This window comes from Oncorhynchus mykiss, chromosome 24 (genome assembly GCF_013265735.2).
Source record: "Oncorhynchus mykiss isolate Arlee chromosome 24, USDA_OmykA_1.1, whole genome shotgun sequence".
NCBI classification, from domain to species: Eukaryota; Metazoa; Chordata; class Actinopteri; order Salmoniformes; family Salmonidae; genus Oncorhynchus; species Oncorhynchus mykiss.
Window position 1 is genome coordinate 26,973,482 of NC_048588.1, and position 16,999 is coordinate 26,990,480.

The window sequence follows — 16,999 nt, forward strand, 5'->3', positions numbered from 1 at the left end:
GGCTTCCAGGCATCCTCAGCCTTGTTGAGTTTCACGTCGTCCGTCAGAGACGAAGAGATGTTGATGATCCTCCTGGGCTCCTTACGCTGGCCCTGTTGGGAGCGACGCGGTCCTCCACCACCCATACCAGAGGGCTGGAGAGGAGGGAAGGAAAATAAATTCAGTCCACATTGTTTTAATATCTACCCTGAATTTCAGAATCAGAGTGTAGTCTGAGAAGATTGACAGCTAGTTTCCCATGCTAACTCACTGGTCCTCTGTGTCCACCTCCTCCACCACCACCACCTCCTCCTCCTCCTCCCCCCATTCCAGGCCTGCCCAGGTTGGCAAATGAGGGCGTGAAGTCAGTGCCCATGTTCATCCCCGGCAAACGGCTGGGGTCCAACTGGCGGAGAGGTGCCTTATTCGCCTGGAGAGAGAGGAAGTAGTACCAGGAAGAGCGAGAGAGAGAGGTAGTAGTACCAGGAAGAGCGAGAGGTAGTAGTACCAGGAAAAGAGAGCGAGAGGTAGTAGTACCAGGAAGAGAGAGCGAGAAGTAGTACCAGAAAGAGAGAGAGAGTAGTAGTACCAGGAAGAGAGGGAGAAGTAGTACCAGGAAGAGAGAGAGAGAAGTAGTACCAGGAAGAGAGAGAGAAGTAGTACCAGGAAGAGAGAGAGAGAAGTAGTACCAGGAAGAGAGAGAGAAGTAGTACCAGGAAGAGAGAGGGAGAAGTAGTACCAGAAAGAGAGGGAGAAGTAGTACCAGGAAGAGAGGGAGAAGTAGTACCAGAAAGAGAGGGAGAAGTAGTACCAGGAAGAGAGAGCGAGAAGTAGTACCAGGAAGAGAGGGAGAAGTAGTACCAGGAAGAGAGGGAGAAGTAGTACCAGGAAGAGAGAGCGAGAAGTAGTACCAGGAAGAGAGAGAGCAGTAGTACCAGGAAGAGAGAGCGAGAAGTAGTACCAGGAAGAGAGCGAGAAGTAGTACCAGGAAGAGAGAGCGAGAAGTAGTACCAGGAAGAGAAAGTAGTACCAGAAAGAGACAGCGAGAAGTAGTACCAGAAAGAGAGAGCGAGAAGTAGTACCAGGAAGAGAGAGGGAGAAGTAGTACCAGGAAGAGAGAGCGAGAAGTAGTACCAGGAAGAGAGAGCGAGAAGTAGTACCAGGAAGAGAGAGCGAGAAGTAGTACCAGGAAGAGAGAGGGAGAAGTAGTACCAGGAAGAGAGAGCGAGAAGTAGTACCAGGAAGAGAGAGCGAGAAGTAGTACCAGGAAGAGAGGGAGAAGTAGTACCAGAAAGAGAGAGGGAGAAGTAGTACCAGGAAGAGAGAGAGCAGTAGTACCAGGAAGAGAGAGGGAGAAGTAGTACCAGGAAGAGAGAGCGAGAAGTAGTACCAGGAAGAGAGAGAGAAGTAGTACCAGGAAGAGAGAGCGAGAAGTAGTACCAGGAAGAGAGAGCGAGAAGTAGTACCAGGAAGAGAGGGAGAAGTAGTACCAGGAAGAGAGGGAGAAGTAGTACCAGGAAGAGAGAGAGAAGTAGTACCAGGAAGAGAGGGAGAAGTAGTACCAGGAAGAGAGGGAGAGAAGTAGTACCAGGAAGAGAGAGAGAGAAGTAGTACCAGGAAGAGAGAGGGAGAAGTAGTACCAGGAAGAGAGAGGGAGAAGTAGTACCAGGAAGAGAGAGGGAGAAGTAGTACCAGGAAGAGAGGGAGAAGTAGTACCAGGAAGAGAGAGGGAGAAGTAGTACCAGGAAGAGAGAGGGAGAAGTAGTACCAGGAAGAGAGAGAGAAGTAGTACCAGGAAGAGAGAGAGAAGTAGTACCAGGAAGAGAGTGAGAAGTAGTACCAGGAAGAGAAGTAGTACCAGGAAGAGAGAGGGAGAAGTAGTACCAGGAAGAGAGAGAGAGAAGTAGTACCAGGAAGAGAGGGACAAGTAGTACCAGGAAGAGAGGGAGAAGTAGTACCAGGAAGAGAGGGAGAAGTAGTACCAGGAAGAGAGGGAGAAGTAGTACCAGAAAGAGAGGGAGAAGTAGTACCAGAAAGAGAGGGAGAAGTAGTACCAGGAAGAGAGGGAGAAGTAGTACCAGAAAGAGAGCGAGAAGTAGTACCAGGAAGAGAGGGAGAAGTAGTACCAGGAAGAGAGGGAGAAGTAGTACCAGGAAGAGAGAGCGAGAATGATGGATACAAAGAAAGACAAAATAAATAACTGGTGAATAAAAGTGGTCCATCTGAATAAATACAATTATCGAATGGAGCGTGCAGTTGTTCCTCCAGTCCAGCAGGGGGCAGAGTTGTACTGTACCTTGTCCAGCACCACATCACTGATCTGAGGCAGGCCCACAGGCTTGGACATGGCAGCACTGATGAACTGGAAGCCGAGCAGGAAGTCCCTGTCATACCTCTTCTTCTCCTCTGGGTCTATAGGCCTACATAGTTCTGGAGGAGAGGAGGAACAAGGAATGATAGAGGAATCACATTATATAATGTGACTTTTCATCGGTATAGTCTAGGTTGGTAGAGTTGGGGTATTTAGTCTGGCATCCGAACTGAGTATCACTCAGTTTCACTTAAAAAGAAAATCATACATCGATGTCAAATGGGACTTTAGGACCCATGCTCTGACAAAGCATTTCCAAAAAAGTTAAACTTTGCATCCTCTTGACTGACAGTAAAGGCAGACCCTGTGAGATCAGGTGTAGAGAATAACATTTCTAAGTAAGTATATAAATGTTACACAGCCTCTTAGGGCCAAGGTTCAGAACCCATTCTCTTCTTAGGGCCAAGGTTCAGAACCCATTCTCTTCTTAGGGCCAAGGTTCAGAACCCACCCTCTTTGTACTGGTACTTCAGATCCCCGGGCTTGGGTTCAATGTTCTCTGCATCCAGTTTGTCCTCCTTCTCCTCCCACGTCTCATCTACCTCTGCGACGGCAGGGGTGGTGGCTGGGCGGGGCTCCTCGGTGTCAGAGGCAGAAGTGGGTGTGGCCTGCTCTGGCGGGCTCTGCACTACCTGCTCCTGGAAAGGGGGAGAGAAGAGAAGGGGGTGCGAGAGCGAGTGAGGTGCGTGAGAGAGTGTCAGAGGAGGAGAGTGTGCGAGAAACAGGGTGGGAAATGGATAGGGGGAGAGACCGAGGGAAAAAGAGGGGCGGTAGAGGAAAGAGTATTAGTCGATAAAACCAGGCATTCTTAATACTTTGATATGAACGGCGTGGGTGGCTCGTTTGATATGAACGGCGTGGGTGGCGCGTTTGATATGAACGGCGTGGGTGGCGCGTTTGATATGAACGGCGTGGGTGGCGCGTTTGATATGAACGGCGTGGGTGGCGCGTTTGATATGAACGGCGTGGGTGGCGCGTTTGATATGAACAGAGTGGGTGGTGTATTTGATATGAACAGAGTGGGTGGTGTATTTGATGTGTGTTTGTGTTAACAGACCTCCTTAAAGGCATCCAGGAGGTCTCCAACAGTCTCCTTCCTGTTCAGATCCTTCATCTTCCTCTTCTTCTTAGGCACAGAAACAGCAGCTACAAGCAGAACACCACCAACACAGTCAGACTAAACCTCTATGGACTGACACTCAATACCAATCCAACACACAAACTCAGAAATCAAAAGTTACCACATTGCCACCTATCCAAAGTTTTATTTTAATGGCTTTCTGTTGGCGCTATTATCATTCCAAGTACCCACTATTCTGTGTCCTCGGTGTAGACACAACCCTGTCACTCTCTGCCCCTCATGACACATGCTCGACAGACAGTCAGACTGCAGCGCCTCAAGGGGCAGATCCTCCTAACCAATGTCTTATCTTCACAAAGTGCCAAGGGGTAGGGTTAGGAATTAAGAAAGACAATGTGGTTGAATGACAGACAGATCGATCTAGATCAGTGGTCCCCAAACGTTTTATAGTCCCGTACACCTTCAAACATTTAACCTCCAGCTGCATACCCCCTCAGGTACCAGGGTCAGAGCACTTTCAAATGTTGTTTTTTGCCATCATTGTAAACCTGCCACACACACACATTATATGATACATTTATTAAACATAAGAATGAGTTTGTCACAACCTGGGTCATGGGAAGTGACAAAGAGCTCTTATAGAACCAGGGAACAAATACTAATCAATAATTTTGCTCTTTATTTAACCATCTTACATATAAAACCTTATTTGTTAATCAAAAATTGTGAAATAAACCACCACAGGTTAATGAGAAGAGTGTGCATGAAAGGACGCACATAACTCTGAAGTGCTGGGTTGTATTGGAGAGAATGTCAGTCTTAAAACAAATTCCACACAGTCTGTGCCTGTATTTACTTTTCATGCTAGTGAGGGCCGAGAATCCACTCTCACATAGGTACATGGTTGCAAAGTGCATCAGCGTCTTAATAGCAGTTTGCCAAGGCAGGATTACTCAGAAATCTGTCAGTGGCTTCTGATTAAATTTTCAGAGAATTTCGATGAGGCTCTCTCGTTCAGATAGCGTTAAGTGGACTGGAGGCAGGGCATGAAAGGGAAAATAAATCCAGTTGTTTGTGTCATCCATTTCAGGAAAGTACCTGCGTAATTGCGCACCCAACTCACTCAGGTGCTTCACATTTGACATTGTCCCTGTAGTGTCCAAAACATCTATCAAGTTGTCAGGCATTCCCTTGGCAGCAAGAGCCTTTCGGTGGATGCTGCTGTGTACCCAAGTGTCGTCGAGAGCAACTGCTTGCACGGGCATTACCACTCCACTATGTCTCCCTGTCATGGCTTTGCACCATCAGTACAGATACCAACATGAGCAGCAGCTACATTTGGCTACATACAGACCGTTAGTGGAATTCCCGCGAGAGAGTAACGGTTAATGTGATTGGGATGTAAATTATTTGACTAGGTTTCCTGTATTTGACATGTTATTTTGCTGAACACTACATGGTTTAACTTTATTTTTGGCAGTGAAACGAGAAGAAAAAAAAACAAATGTATAGCCCCGTTGGAAAATATAAATGGACTGTTTAAAAACGTGAATTAAAAAATAAAATAAAATTGTAATCACATTTTTATTTGGCGTCCCCCTGACGGCATTGCCCCAGTTTGGGAATACCTGATCTAGATAGAGAGAAATAGTGAGAGTCAGACTGATACAGACCTTGCATAGAATTCTCCCCGGGTGGGATGGTGTGCTGTGATGGTGAAGAGTCCATCTCGTCTTCAATTTGGCGAGGGGTTATCTCTGTAGTAATAGCAGTCTCAGCTAGGACCACGGGGGCAACGGTCGCCTGGACGACGGGGTCGGGATTTGCCGTGGCGGCGATAGGTGCGGGTGCCTCCCTCTGTAATGGGGTCACCTCAGGCTCAGCGATGGGGCTGAGGTCACACTCAGACAACTCTGCAGAAACCTTCTCAGGGTCCTGGGAGCTGGGGAGCGGCAGGCCGTTGGGCAGACGAAGCTCCTCTGGCTGGGCGATGGGAGACTCCAGCGGGGGTTCTGCTGCCTGGAGGGAGGGCATGGTGATGGACAGGGCTACTGGCTCCTCCTCTGGGAGTGGCTGGGTGGCAGACATACCGTTAGTGCTGCTGCTAGGGTTGGTCACTGGAGCAAGGGAAGGCTCAGGTTTAGATGATGTAGTCACTTCTCTAGCCTCCGTTACCTCTTTAATCTCTTTCTCCTTCACCTGCGCCTCCTTGGCGGCTGAGGGCTGCTCCTCAGCTGCAGGAGTGGGGCGGGGTTCAGGTAGGGGTGCAGGGTAAGCAGGCACTTTAGGGGGAGATAGGGCTGGAGCAGCGGCCGGGGCTGGTGCGTCCATCATGTCTGCAATGGGACACGTTGAGGGTGGGGGGGTGCCAGGGGCAGTAGTGTGGAGGGTGGTAGTTACCCGCGGGGATGTAGGTAGGTCCTGGGGTAAGGAAGGGGATTTACTGTCCGTGTCTGGGAGTTTGACCTCTGTCGGGGCAGTCTTGACCAGTTCAGGGGTTTTAGACAGGGCTGGGGGGCCAGTGATGAGTGTGGCTGCAGGTTTCCCTCTGTCATCTGACGAGGAAAAGAGATGCTTGAGGATGTGGTCGATAGTACTAATGTTAAAATTTACCCTCGTCATTTGATCATCTTTTGATAATTACCCACTTATTATCTATCCGTTATTGGATGGTCAAAATGCATGGGACCTTTCCGATGGAGCATTTTGTCGATGTGATTTATTCAAATTCACAAAAAATGACTTCTATGTACTGAATGTGAACCAATGAAAGACGGCCAGCTACATCCTTCAAGATCACCTGACCCCTCGGCCAACTCACCTGGTCTGACCACGACAGGTGTCACGTTCTCACCGTTGGCCTGGGCAACGGCTGGGCCCTCTGATCCAGATGACTAAAGGAGGGACAGAAGAACAACACCCAAACATTAGGGAATGCGAGAGGACACAACCATATGACAGCCTTATGACAGGTTAGAAACAATGGATGGGCAGACATTTTGTTTTCATATTGGACAGCTACGTGACTGCATAGTAGCTAAAGGTGTGTAAAGGGATGATGGTTGGTGACGAGGGTATGGTAGCTCACCTCTGAAGAGTCGTCGTTCACCTGTGGGGGTGTGGGGGTGGTGCCACTGCGAGTGCCCCCTGACATAATCTCCTCAGTGATGTCTCTACCACCCTGGTTAGGGTCTCGTATTATGATCTATAGAGGACACAAGACAACAGTGAGGGATACAAGAATAACAATATAGAAAACAGGAGCAAGAGAACGCGTGAGAGCCTTAAAGAAAAACGTGTTATTTGCTCTTGGTTCATTCACTTTCTAAAGGAGGGAGAGCAAATAAGAGAGAAAGAGCGAGAGTAAAGTAGAGAGAGGGAGGAGAAAGCTGAAGAGAAGAGCCGTCACAACTGCTTTCTATGATGCTAGGCCCCGTTTCCAAAAGTATTGTTGTACTGTGGCCTAGCAGCGTCTTCTCATTCAGCAGAGCTACACTTCTCACATACTGACACAAGAAACACCAGCCCCACAACAGCTATGCAGCATGACAAAAATATTTCTACACAGACTGCTGCCTTGTTTTAGCGAATTCTTACCCAACAAAATTTGACAAACTCAACTTCAGCTGAACAAATTCCAGTGCATTTTCTTTTCTCTCTCCATATGCTCACTCACACTACACCAAGAAAACTAACAGATTTTATGTTATTTAAAAGCACATCGTACAGTACTCCTTCAAACTTCTGAAAAATGGATTACTCACAAGGCGTGCCCTTACACAGAGCCACATGTTTTCTATCACAAACTCTCCTCTCTCTCTGTCACACACGAAGAGTTGTTAGCAACAGGCGTGAGACAGCACAGTCCCCCACTGGTAGAGTAATTTACCTGGCACACGGACAGGCTCCAGAGTCCTTAGCAGGCCTCTCTCATTCCGGGGCCGGAGTTGAGCTGTCGGCCTGGGAACACGCACGTAGCCTACTCCCTCAACAACTCAGTGAGCAAAGCCAACAGGGCAGAGCCTCGTTCCCTGCTCGCGCACACACGTATAGAGCGAGCGATAGAAGCCAGTGACTGGCCGTGTGGAGCTGCAGCACTGGAATGCAAGCGCCCCCGCCCACCGAACTACAGAGTCAAAGGGGGCCAAAGAGAGGGGGGAGAGGGAAGAGGGATTTCATGGAGAAAAATATATACAAAAATATAAAACTCAGCCAATAAGATCAGGCTAGTGCCAAAAAATGTATAAATACAAAATATATGTTCTCTCTCAGCTGCTTTTCTGTCATTCTGTGCACACACTCACTCCTAAATATTTCAGCCTCTTCCTGGGGGAGAGGGAGGGGCAGTGGGTGGAAGAGGGGAGACGGGGAATGCCACAGAAGCAGCAGCAGAGACAGCGAGAGAGAGAAGGGGAGGAGATAGGTCAGCCATTGTGCTTCCGGCTCAGAGGGGGAGGAGAATGGAAGCCACGTGGAGCTGAGCTATGTGCTGACATGTCCTTTCACTCCCCCTTCCTCTACCCAGAGACCAGAGAGAGTGAGGAGACCATTTTTTATGGAGAGCAGAGGAGGAGGAAAATACAGGCCAATGCACTGCTTGAAGGCAGTAGTTAACAAACAAACAAAAAATAGATACAGTTACAACACAGCTACGACTAAGTAGTCTGCTTAGTGCGGCTGAAAAACAGCTTTACACTTCATACTCGTTTGCCAGAATACCAGCAGACATGTTTGAAACCATATAGAAAGACAGCGTGACTCAGACAGACTGGCTGAAGCATGACTCACTGCGGGGCGTTCCGCTGCAGCGCTTCCTCTCCAGTCCCCCTGTCTACCATCCTCCTAGTGGGACTGGGAGTCTCTGAAGGACCTTGAGCAACGTGGGACAGAACAGCTTGGCCGGCCAAAGTCCACCACAGCAACCTCAGCCAGCTGCATGCTCCCACAGCCAGTGATAAATCAGCCAGACCCACCCACCGTACCATACAGAGCACAGATACATTGGATTCTAGTCCACCATACTGAACACAGATACTCAATTCGATAAACCTGGCACATCGTAGAAAACAGATGTGCTGCAGACTAGATCAGTCTACCATAGAGCACAGTCTAACCTTATCAGCCAGGTCCACTTTAGTCAGATCAGCACAGGGACAAATCAGTTCAGTCCAACAGAGTGCAGTAGAACAAAAGGAAAACTTGATCAGTAGTCTGCCAAGAAACCAGGTTCTAAGGTTCTAAGAAACCAAGGTTCTAAGAAACCAAACCAGCCAAGTCCACCATAGACAGTAGGACTGGGAATTGCCAGGGACCTCACAATACAATATTATAACAATACTTAGGTACTGATACAATACGAATTGCGATTCTCACGATTATATATAGAGTCGTGGCCAAAAGTTGAGAATGACAAATATACATTTCCACAAAGTCTGCTGCCTCAGTTTATATGACGGCAATTTGCATATACTCCAGAACGTTATGAAGAGTGATTAGATGAATTGCAATTAACTGCAATGTCCCTCTTTGCCATGCAGCCCTGCCACAAAAGGACCAGGTGACATGTCAGTGATTCTCTCACAGGTGTGTGTTGACGAGGACAAGGCTGGAGATCACTCTGTCATGCTGATTGAGTTTGAATAAAAGACTGTAAGCTTCAAAAGGAGGGTGGTGCTTGGAATCATTGTTCTTCCTGTAAACCATGGTTACCTGGAAGGGAACACGTGCCGCCACCATAGCTTTGCACAAAAAGGGCTTCACAGGCAAGGATATTGCTGCCAGTAAGATTGCACCTAAATCAACCATTTATCAGATCATCAGGAACTTCAAGGAGAGCGGTTCAATTGTTGTGAAGAAGGCTTCAGGGCGCCCAAGAATGTCCAGCAAGCGCCAGGACTGTCTCCTAAAGTTGATTCAGCTGCGGGATCGGGGCATCACCAGTACAGAGCTTGCTCAGGAATGGCAGCAGGCAGGTGTGAGTGCATCTGCACGCACTGAAGCGAAGACTTTGAGGATGGCCTGGTGTCATGAAGGGCAGCAAAGAAGCCATTTCTCTCCAGGAAAAACATCAGGGACAGACTGATATTCTGCAAAGGGTACAGGGATTGGACTGCTGAGGACCGGGGTAAAGTCATTATCTCTGATGAATCCCCTTTCCGATTGTTTTGGGCATCCGGAAAAAAGCTTGCCCGGAGAGTTGAGCGCTACCATCAGTCCTGTGTCATGTCAACAGTAAAGCATCCTGAGACAATTCATGTGTGGGGTTGCTTCTCAGCCAAGGGAGTGGGCTCACTCACAATTTTGCCTAAGAACACAGCCATGAATAAAGAATGGTACCAACACATCCTCTGAGAGCAACTTCTCCCAACCATCCAGGAACAGTTTGGTGACGAACAATGCCTTTTCCAGCATGATGGAGCACCTTGCCATAAGGCAAAAGTGATAACTAAGTGGCTCGGGGAACAAAACATCTATATTTTGGGTCCATGACCAGGAAACTCCCCAGACCTTAATCCCATTGAAAACTTGTGGTCAATACACAAGAGGTGGGTGGACAAACAAAACCCCCACAAATTCTGACAAACTCCAAGCATTGATTATGCATGATTGCGCTGCCATCAGTCAGGATGTGGCCCAGAAGTTAATTGACAGCATGCCATGGCGGATTGCAGAGGTCTTGAAAAAGAAGGGTCAACACTGCAATATTGACTCTCTGCATAAACTTCATGTAATTGTCAATAAAAGCCTTTGACACTTATGAAATGCCTGTAATTATACTTCAGTATTCCATAGTAACACCTGACAAAAATATCTAAAGACATGGAGGCAGCAGACTGTGAAAATGTATATTTGTGTCATTCTTCAAAACTTTTGGCCACGACTGACTGACTGATTTCATGTTTCAAACATATTGCTCACTACACACTGTGTAGAAAACATTAGGAACACCTTCTCATTCCATGATAGCGACCAAGTGAATCCAGGTGAAAGCTATGATCTCTTATTGATGTCACCTGTTAAATCCATTCCCATTAGTGTAGATGAAGGGGAGGAGACAGGTTAAAGAAGGATTTTTATAAACCTCGAGACAATTGAGACATGGATTGTGTATGTGTGCCATTCAGAGGGTTAATGGGCAGGACAAAAGATGGTGCCGATAGAGATGGTCGCCTCGCTTCGAGTCAAAAACTGTAATATCCTGTGTGTCACGGAATCGTGGTTGAATGACGACATGGATATTCAGCTAGCGGGATATACGCTGCACCGGCAGGAGAGAACAGCACACCCCGGTAAGACAAGGGAGTCTGTGCATATTTGTAAACAACAGCTGGTGCACAAACTCTAAGGAAGTCTCTAGATTTTGCTCGCCTGAAGTAGAGTATATTGTGATAAATTGCAGGCCACACTACTTGCCTAGAGAGTTCTCAGCTATACTTTTCGTGTCTGTTTATTTACTACCACAAACATATTCTGGCACTAAGACGGCACTCCGTCAACTGTATAAGGAAATAAGCAAACAGGAAATCACTCACCCAGAGGCAGCGCTCCTAGTGGCCGGAGACTTTAATGCAGGGAAACTGAAATCAGTTCTACAAAGTCTCTATCAACATGTTAAATGTGCAACCAGAGGGAAAAAAATTCTAGATCACCTGTACTCCACGCACAGAGACGCGTACAAATCTCTCCCTCGTCCTCCAATTGGTAAATCCGACCACAACTCTTTCCTTCTGAATCCTGCTTACAAGCAAAAATTAAAGCTGGAAGCACCAGTGACTTGGTCTATAAAAAAAGTGGTCAGATGAAGCAGATGCTAAACTACAGGACTGTTTTGCTATCACAGACTGGAACATGTTCCGGGATTCTTCCGATGACATTGAGGAATACACCACATCAGTCACTGGATTTATCAATAAGTGCATTGAGGACGTCGTCCCCACAGTGACTGTACGTACATACCCCAACCAGAAGCCACGGATTACAAGGCAACAGTCGCACTGAGCTAAAGGGTAGAGCTGCCGTTTTCAAGGTGCGGGACTCTAACCCGGAAGCTTACAAGAAATCCCGCTATGCCCTGCGACAAACCATCAAACTGGCAAAGCGTCAATACAGGGCTAAGATTGAATCATGCTACACTGGCTTCGATGCTCGTCAGATGTGGCAGGGCTTGCAAACTATTACAGACTACAAAAGGTAAGCACAGCCGCGAGCTGCCCAGTGACACGAGCCTACCAGTTGAGCTAAATCACTTCTATGCGCGCTTCGAGGCAAGCAACATTGAGGCATGCATGAGAGCATCAGCTGTTCTGGACGACTGTGTGATCACGCTCTCCGTAACCGACGTGAGTAAGCCCTTTAAACAGGTCAACATACACAAGGCTGCGGGGCCAGACAGATTGCCAGGACGTGTGCTCCGGGCATGTGCTGACCAACTGGCAGGTGCCTTCACTGACATTTTCAACATGTCCCTGATTGAGTCTGTAATACCAACATATTTCAAGCCGACCACCATAGACCCTGTGCCCAAGAACACAAAGGCAACCTGCCTAAATGACTACAGACCAGTAGCACTCAAGTCCGTAACCATGACGTGCTTTGAAAAGCTGGTAATGGCTCAACACCATTAGCCCAGAAACCCTTTACCCACTCCAATTTGCATACCGCCCAAACAGATCCACAGATGATGCAATCTCTATTGCACTCCACACTGCCCTTTCCCACCTGGACAAAAGGAACACCTATGTGAGAATATTAATTGACTACAGCTCAGCGTTCAACACCATAGTAACCTCAAAGCTCATCGCTAAGGAACCTGGGACTAAACACCTCCCAAGCTATAGGGTGAAAAATACAGTAGTGTCGGCACAGGTACACATTTATTTTACAAAGTTACTTTGAGTCAAAGTATCAATATAATATCATCCAAAACAATATTGTGAAATGGGGTTCCTTGAGTGGTACAGCGGTCTAAGGCGCTGCTTTGCAGTGCTAGAGGCATCACTACAGATGGTTCAATCCCAGGGTGTATCACAACTGGTCGTGATCAGGAGTCCCATAGGGAGGCGCACAATTGGCCCAGCGCAGTCAATCATTGTAAATACAATTTTTTCCTAAACTGACTTCCCTCAATAAATAATAAATTATGTAACTATCGTTCCCCCATCACTAATAGACAGACCAGATGAATACAGACCCGCTGAGGACACCTGCACCAACAGCCAGAGAAGAGGCACATCAGTACTACAGCCCTAAAGAACATGCTCGAGTCACAGCAGTTTAGTGTTACAGTTATCTAATTCAAATAACTGACTGAACATAAATCATGAGGAATAGGCCCATCTAGAATCTTCCCTGGACAGATTGCAACACTACCCACATCACAGTGTTAATCATCATCACACAAGCCCAAGTCCTGTCACATCCACCTTTAAGAGTGTAGGTCAGACAGGAAGACACAGTAGCTGTAGACCAAAACTGCACGGTTAAACCTTCACAGTGGTTGATGGGGAAAAGGCATCCGTGTTGGACACACCTTACTGACTGAAACTATGCTTGTTTAAAAAAAATAGACACCCTTTATTAGCACAGTCCTTCACTTCCTTTAGGTAGAATCACTGAAGTATTTAAACGCTGCTCTGGTTGATGGGGAAGTTTGACTGTATAACATCAGGCCCTTAACATCTCTTGGGGTTTCCAGTTCTGTTACCTGTCGAGAGGTGTACCTGTAGAGGTGATACGTGGGCTGGCCTGAGGTCCTGCAGTTAGTGCCACTGACCCCGGCATACCAGAGTGGGCACGGGTTCCAATCCAACGCACCGACTACCAGAGTGGGCACGGGTTCCAATCCAACGCACCGACTACCAGAGTGGGCACGGGTTCCAATCCAACGCACCGACTACCAGAGTGGGCACGGGTTCCAATCCAACGCACCGACTACCAGAGTGGGCACGGGTTCCAATCCAACGCACCGACTACCAGAGTGGGCACGGGTTCCAATCCAACGCACCGACTACCAGAGTGGGCACGGGTTCCAATCCAACGCACCGACTACCAGAGTGGGCACGGGTTCCAATCCAACGCACCGACTACCAGAGTGGGCACGGGTTCCAATCCAACGCACCGACTACCAGAGTGGGCACGGGTTCCAATCCAACGCACCGACTACCAGAGTGGGCACGGGTTCCAATCCAACGCACCGACTACCAGAGTGGGCACGGGTTCCAATCCAACGCACCGACTACCAGAGTGGGCACGGGTTCCAATCCAACTCACTGACCTGGTGCTCCTCCTATCTGTTCAATAAAACAATATGAAAGCAGTAAAAAAAGCAGTATTGTAGAGGTGGGCTGATGAGTTTACCGGTGTGTATGTATATATAGGTGGTGTATAACAGGTAGAGGTGGGACGATGAGTTTACCTGTGTGTATGTATATATAGGTGGTGTATAACAGGTAGAGGTGGGGTGATGAGTTTACCTGTGTGTATGTAAATTTAGGTGGTGTATAACAGGTAGAGGTGGGACGATGAGTTTACCTGTGTGTATGTATATATAGGTGGTGTATAACAGGTAGAGGTGGGCTGATGAGTTTACCTGTGTGTATGTATATATAGGTGGTGTATAACAGGTAGAGGTGGGACGATGAGTTTACCTGTGTGTATGTATATATAGGTGGTGTATAACAGGTAGAGGTGGGGTGATGAGTTTACCTGTGTGTAGAGATATGGTGTACAACAGTAAAAGTGGGGTGATGAGTTTACCAGTGTGTATGTATATTTAGGTGGTGTATAACAGGTAGAGGTGGGACGATGAGTTTACCTGTGTGTATGTATATTTAGGTGGTGTATAACAGGTAGAGGTGGGACGATGAGTTTACCTGTGTGTATGTATATATAGGTGGTGTATAACAGGTAGAGGTGGGACGATGAGTTTACCTGTGTGTATGTATATATAGGTGGTGTATAACAGGTAGAGGTGGGCTGATGAGTTTACCGGTGTGTATGTATATATACAGTGCATTGCGAAAGTATTCGGCCCCCTTGAACTTTGCGACCTTTTGCCACATTTCAGGCTTCAAACATAAAGATATAAAACTGTATTTTTTTGTGAAGAATCAACAACAAGTGGGACACAATCATGAAGTGGAACGACATTTATTGGATAATTCAAACTTTTTTAACAAATCAAAAACTGAAACATTGGGCGTGCAAAATTATTCAGCCCCTTTACTTTCAGTGCAGCAAACTCTCTCCAGAAGTTCAGTGAGGATCTCTGAATGATCCAATGTTGACCTAAATGACTAATGATGATAAATACAATCCACCTGTGTGTAATCAAGTCTCCGTATAAATGCACCTGCACTGTGATAGTCTCAGAGGTCCGTTAAAAGCGCAGAGAGCATCAGGAAGAACAAGGAACACACCAGGCAGGTCCGAGATACTGTTGTGAAGAAGTTTAAAGACGGATTTGGATACAAAAAGATTTCCCAAGCTTTAAACATCCCAAGGAGCACTGTGCAAGCGATAATATTGAAATGGAAGGAGTATCAGACCACTGCAAATCTACCAAGACCTGGCCGTCCCTCTAAACTTTCAGCTCATACAAGGAGAAGACTGATCAGAGATGCAGCCAAGAGGCCCATGATCAATCTGGATGAACTGCAGAGATCTACAGCTGAGGTGGGAGACTCTGTCCATAGGACAACAATCAGTCGTATATTGCACAAATCTGGCCTTTATGGAAGAGTGGCAAGAAGAAAGCCATTTCTTAAAGATATCCATAAAAAGTGTTGTTTAAAGTTTGCCACAAGCCACCTGGGAGACACACCAAACATGTGGAAGAAGGTGCTCTGGTCAGATGAAACCAAAATGTAACTTTTTGGAAACAATGCAAAACGTTATGTTTGGCGTAAAAGCAACACAGCTGAACACACCATCCCCACTGTCAAACATGGTGGTGGCAGCATCATGGTTTGGGCCTGCTTTTCTTCAGCAGTGACAGGGAAGATGGTTAAAATTGATGGGGAGATGGATGGAGCCAAATACAGGACCATTCTGGAAGAAAACCTGATGGAGTCTGCAAAAGACCTGAGACTGCGACGGAGATTTGTCTTCCAACAAGACAATGATCCAAAACATAAAGCAAAATCTACAATGGAATGGTTCAAAAATAAACATATCCAGGTGTTAGAATGGCCAAGTCAAAGTCCAGACCTGAATCCAATCGAGAATCTGTGGAAAGAACTGAAAACTGCTGTTCACAAATGCTCTCCATCCAACCTCACTGAGCTTGAGCTGTTTTGCAAGGAGGAATGGGAAAAAATGTCAGTCTCTCGATGTGCAAAACTGATAGAGACATACCCCAAGCGACTTACAGCTGTAATCGTAGCAAAAGGTGGCGCTACAAAGTATTAACTTAAGGGGGCTGAATAATTTTGCACGCCCAATTTTTCAGTTTTTGATTTGTTAAAAAAGTTTTAAATATCCAATAAATGTCGTTCCACTTCATGATTGTGTCCCACTTGTTGTTGATTCTTCACAAAAAAATACAGTTTTATATATTTATGTTTGAAGCCTGAAATGTGGCAAAAGGTCGCAAAGTTCAAGGGGGCCGAATACTTTCGCAAGGCACTGTAGGTGGTGTATAACAGGTAGAGGTGGGACGATGAGTTTACCTGTACCTGTTTGCGCTCCCTTTTGGGCTGGATCTGTTGCTGTGGAGGTAGTTGCTGCTGCTGGGGGGGAGGGTTCATGATAGCCGGAGCAGTCGGCAAGGAGGGCGTGTACTGCTGTTGGGCCGGGTAGTATGCCCCTGCTGTGGAAAAAGAGACGCCACAAACATTTAAATTAGCATACAATCATACTGAATATAAAAATGCAATATGCAACAATTTCAAAGATATCGCTGAGATACAGTTCCTATAAGGAAATCAGTCAGTTCAAATCATTTCATTCAGCCCTAACATATTGGGAGCCAGGCCCAGCCAATCAGAGTGACCTTTCACACACAATAGGGCTTTATTACAGAGACATATTGGCATTTACGTATGTCCCCGTCACCAGTAAAACAATTTATTTCACTTACATGCTGTGCTGTTTTGTTAATTTGTTCAGTCGTTTCATTCTGAACCAGGATTTCATCATACATGTCAAGTAGTGAAGTTCCAGCTGTCTGTCTGTGGCCTCTCTTCTTCGGTGCACACTGTCACTCTGTCCGTTTCCATCCGATCCAGCAGTCTCTCACATTTCACGTAAACCATGTTTTTTGTCTGCATCGAAGTAGCTGTCCTTGTACCAAGTATCGAGTATGGTGGCGACACAGTAAAGAGGCTCAGAGAATGCCACCGAATCGCTTGTTCACAGCCTCTAGTAGAGTACTTTTGCAAGTTTTAACCCCACGGTCTGTGCTGGCAGTTTTGTTGAGCAGGTGTTTCAATGCCATGACAGAGGGTATCACGTCTGCTGCAGATGCAGTTGATGAGCTTATTTCTCCAGTCAGTTGTTTGAATGGAGCTAGGAGTGTGTTCATGTTTCCAAGTTTCAAACATGTTCTCAAATGCCATTGCAATGGCAGC

General features: G+C 46.8%; 1 protein-coding gene and 1 non-coding gene across 9 annotated transcripts in view; both read right to left on the reverse strand.

Moving 5' to 3' along the window:
* The window catches only part of LOC110504100 (eukaryotic translation initiation factor 4 gamma 1), a 72,024-nt gene that overhangs the window by 17,699 nt on the left and 37,326 nt on the right, over positions 1-16,999 (reverse strand). For 6 of the 8 annotated variants that reach the window (XM_036961514.1, XM_036961513.1, XM_036961508.1 and 3 more), the window contains 9 exons: positions 16,100-16,239; positions 6,520-6,636; positions 6,253-6,325; positions 5,105-5,986; positions 3,408-3,496; positions 2,802-2,988; positions 2,276-2,409; positions 251-409; positions 1-134 (listed from right to left, as the gene is read on the reverse strand). The exon at positions 1-134 is cut by the window's left edge and continues 274 nt beyond it. In XM_036961514.1, the coding sequence (XP_036817409.1) occupies positions 1-134; positions 251-409; positions 2,276-2,409; positions 2,802-2,988; positions 3,408-3,496; positions 5,105-5,986; positions 6,253-6,325; positions 6,520-6,636; positions 16,100-16,239 (1,915 nt within the window). Of the gene's footprint in view, positions 135-250; positions 410-2,275; positions 2,410-2,801; positions 2,989-3,407; positions 3,497-5,104; positions 5,987-6,252; positions 6,326-6,519; positions 6,637-7,320; positions 7,460-16,099; positions 16,240-16,999 lie in introns of those variants that run through there. The other 2 variants (XM_036961512.1, XM_036961516.1) reach the window with 2 other exon arrangements.
* LOC118944118 lies at positions 3,630-3,759 on the reverse strand. The gene has a single exon (XR_005039439.1). It is a non-coding gene; the product is annotated as a small nucleolar RNA SNORA17 (small nucleolar RNA).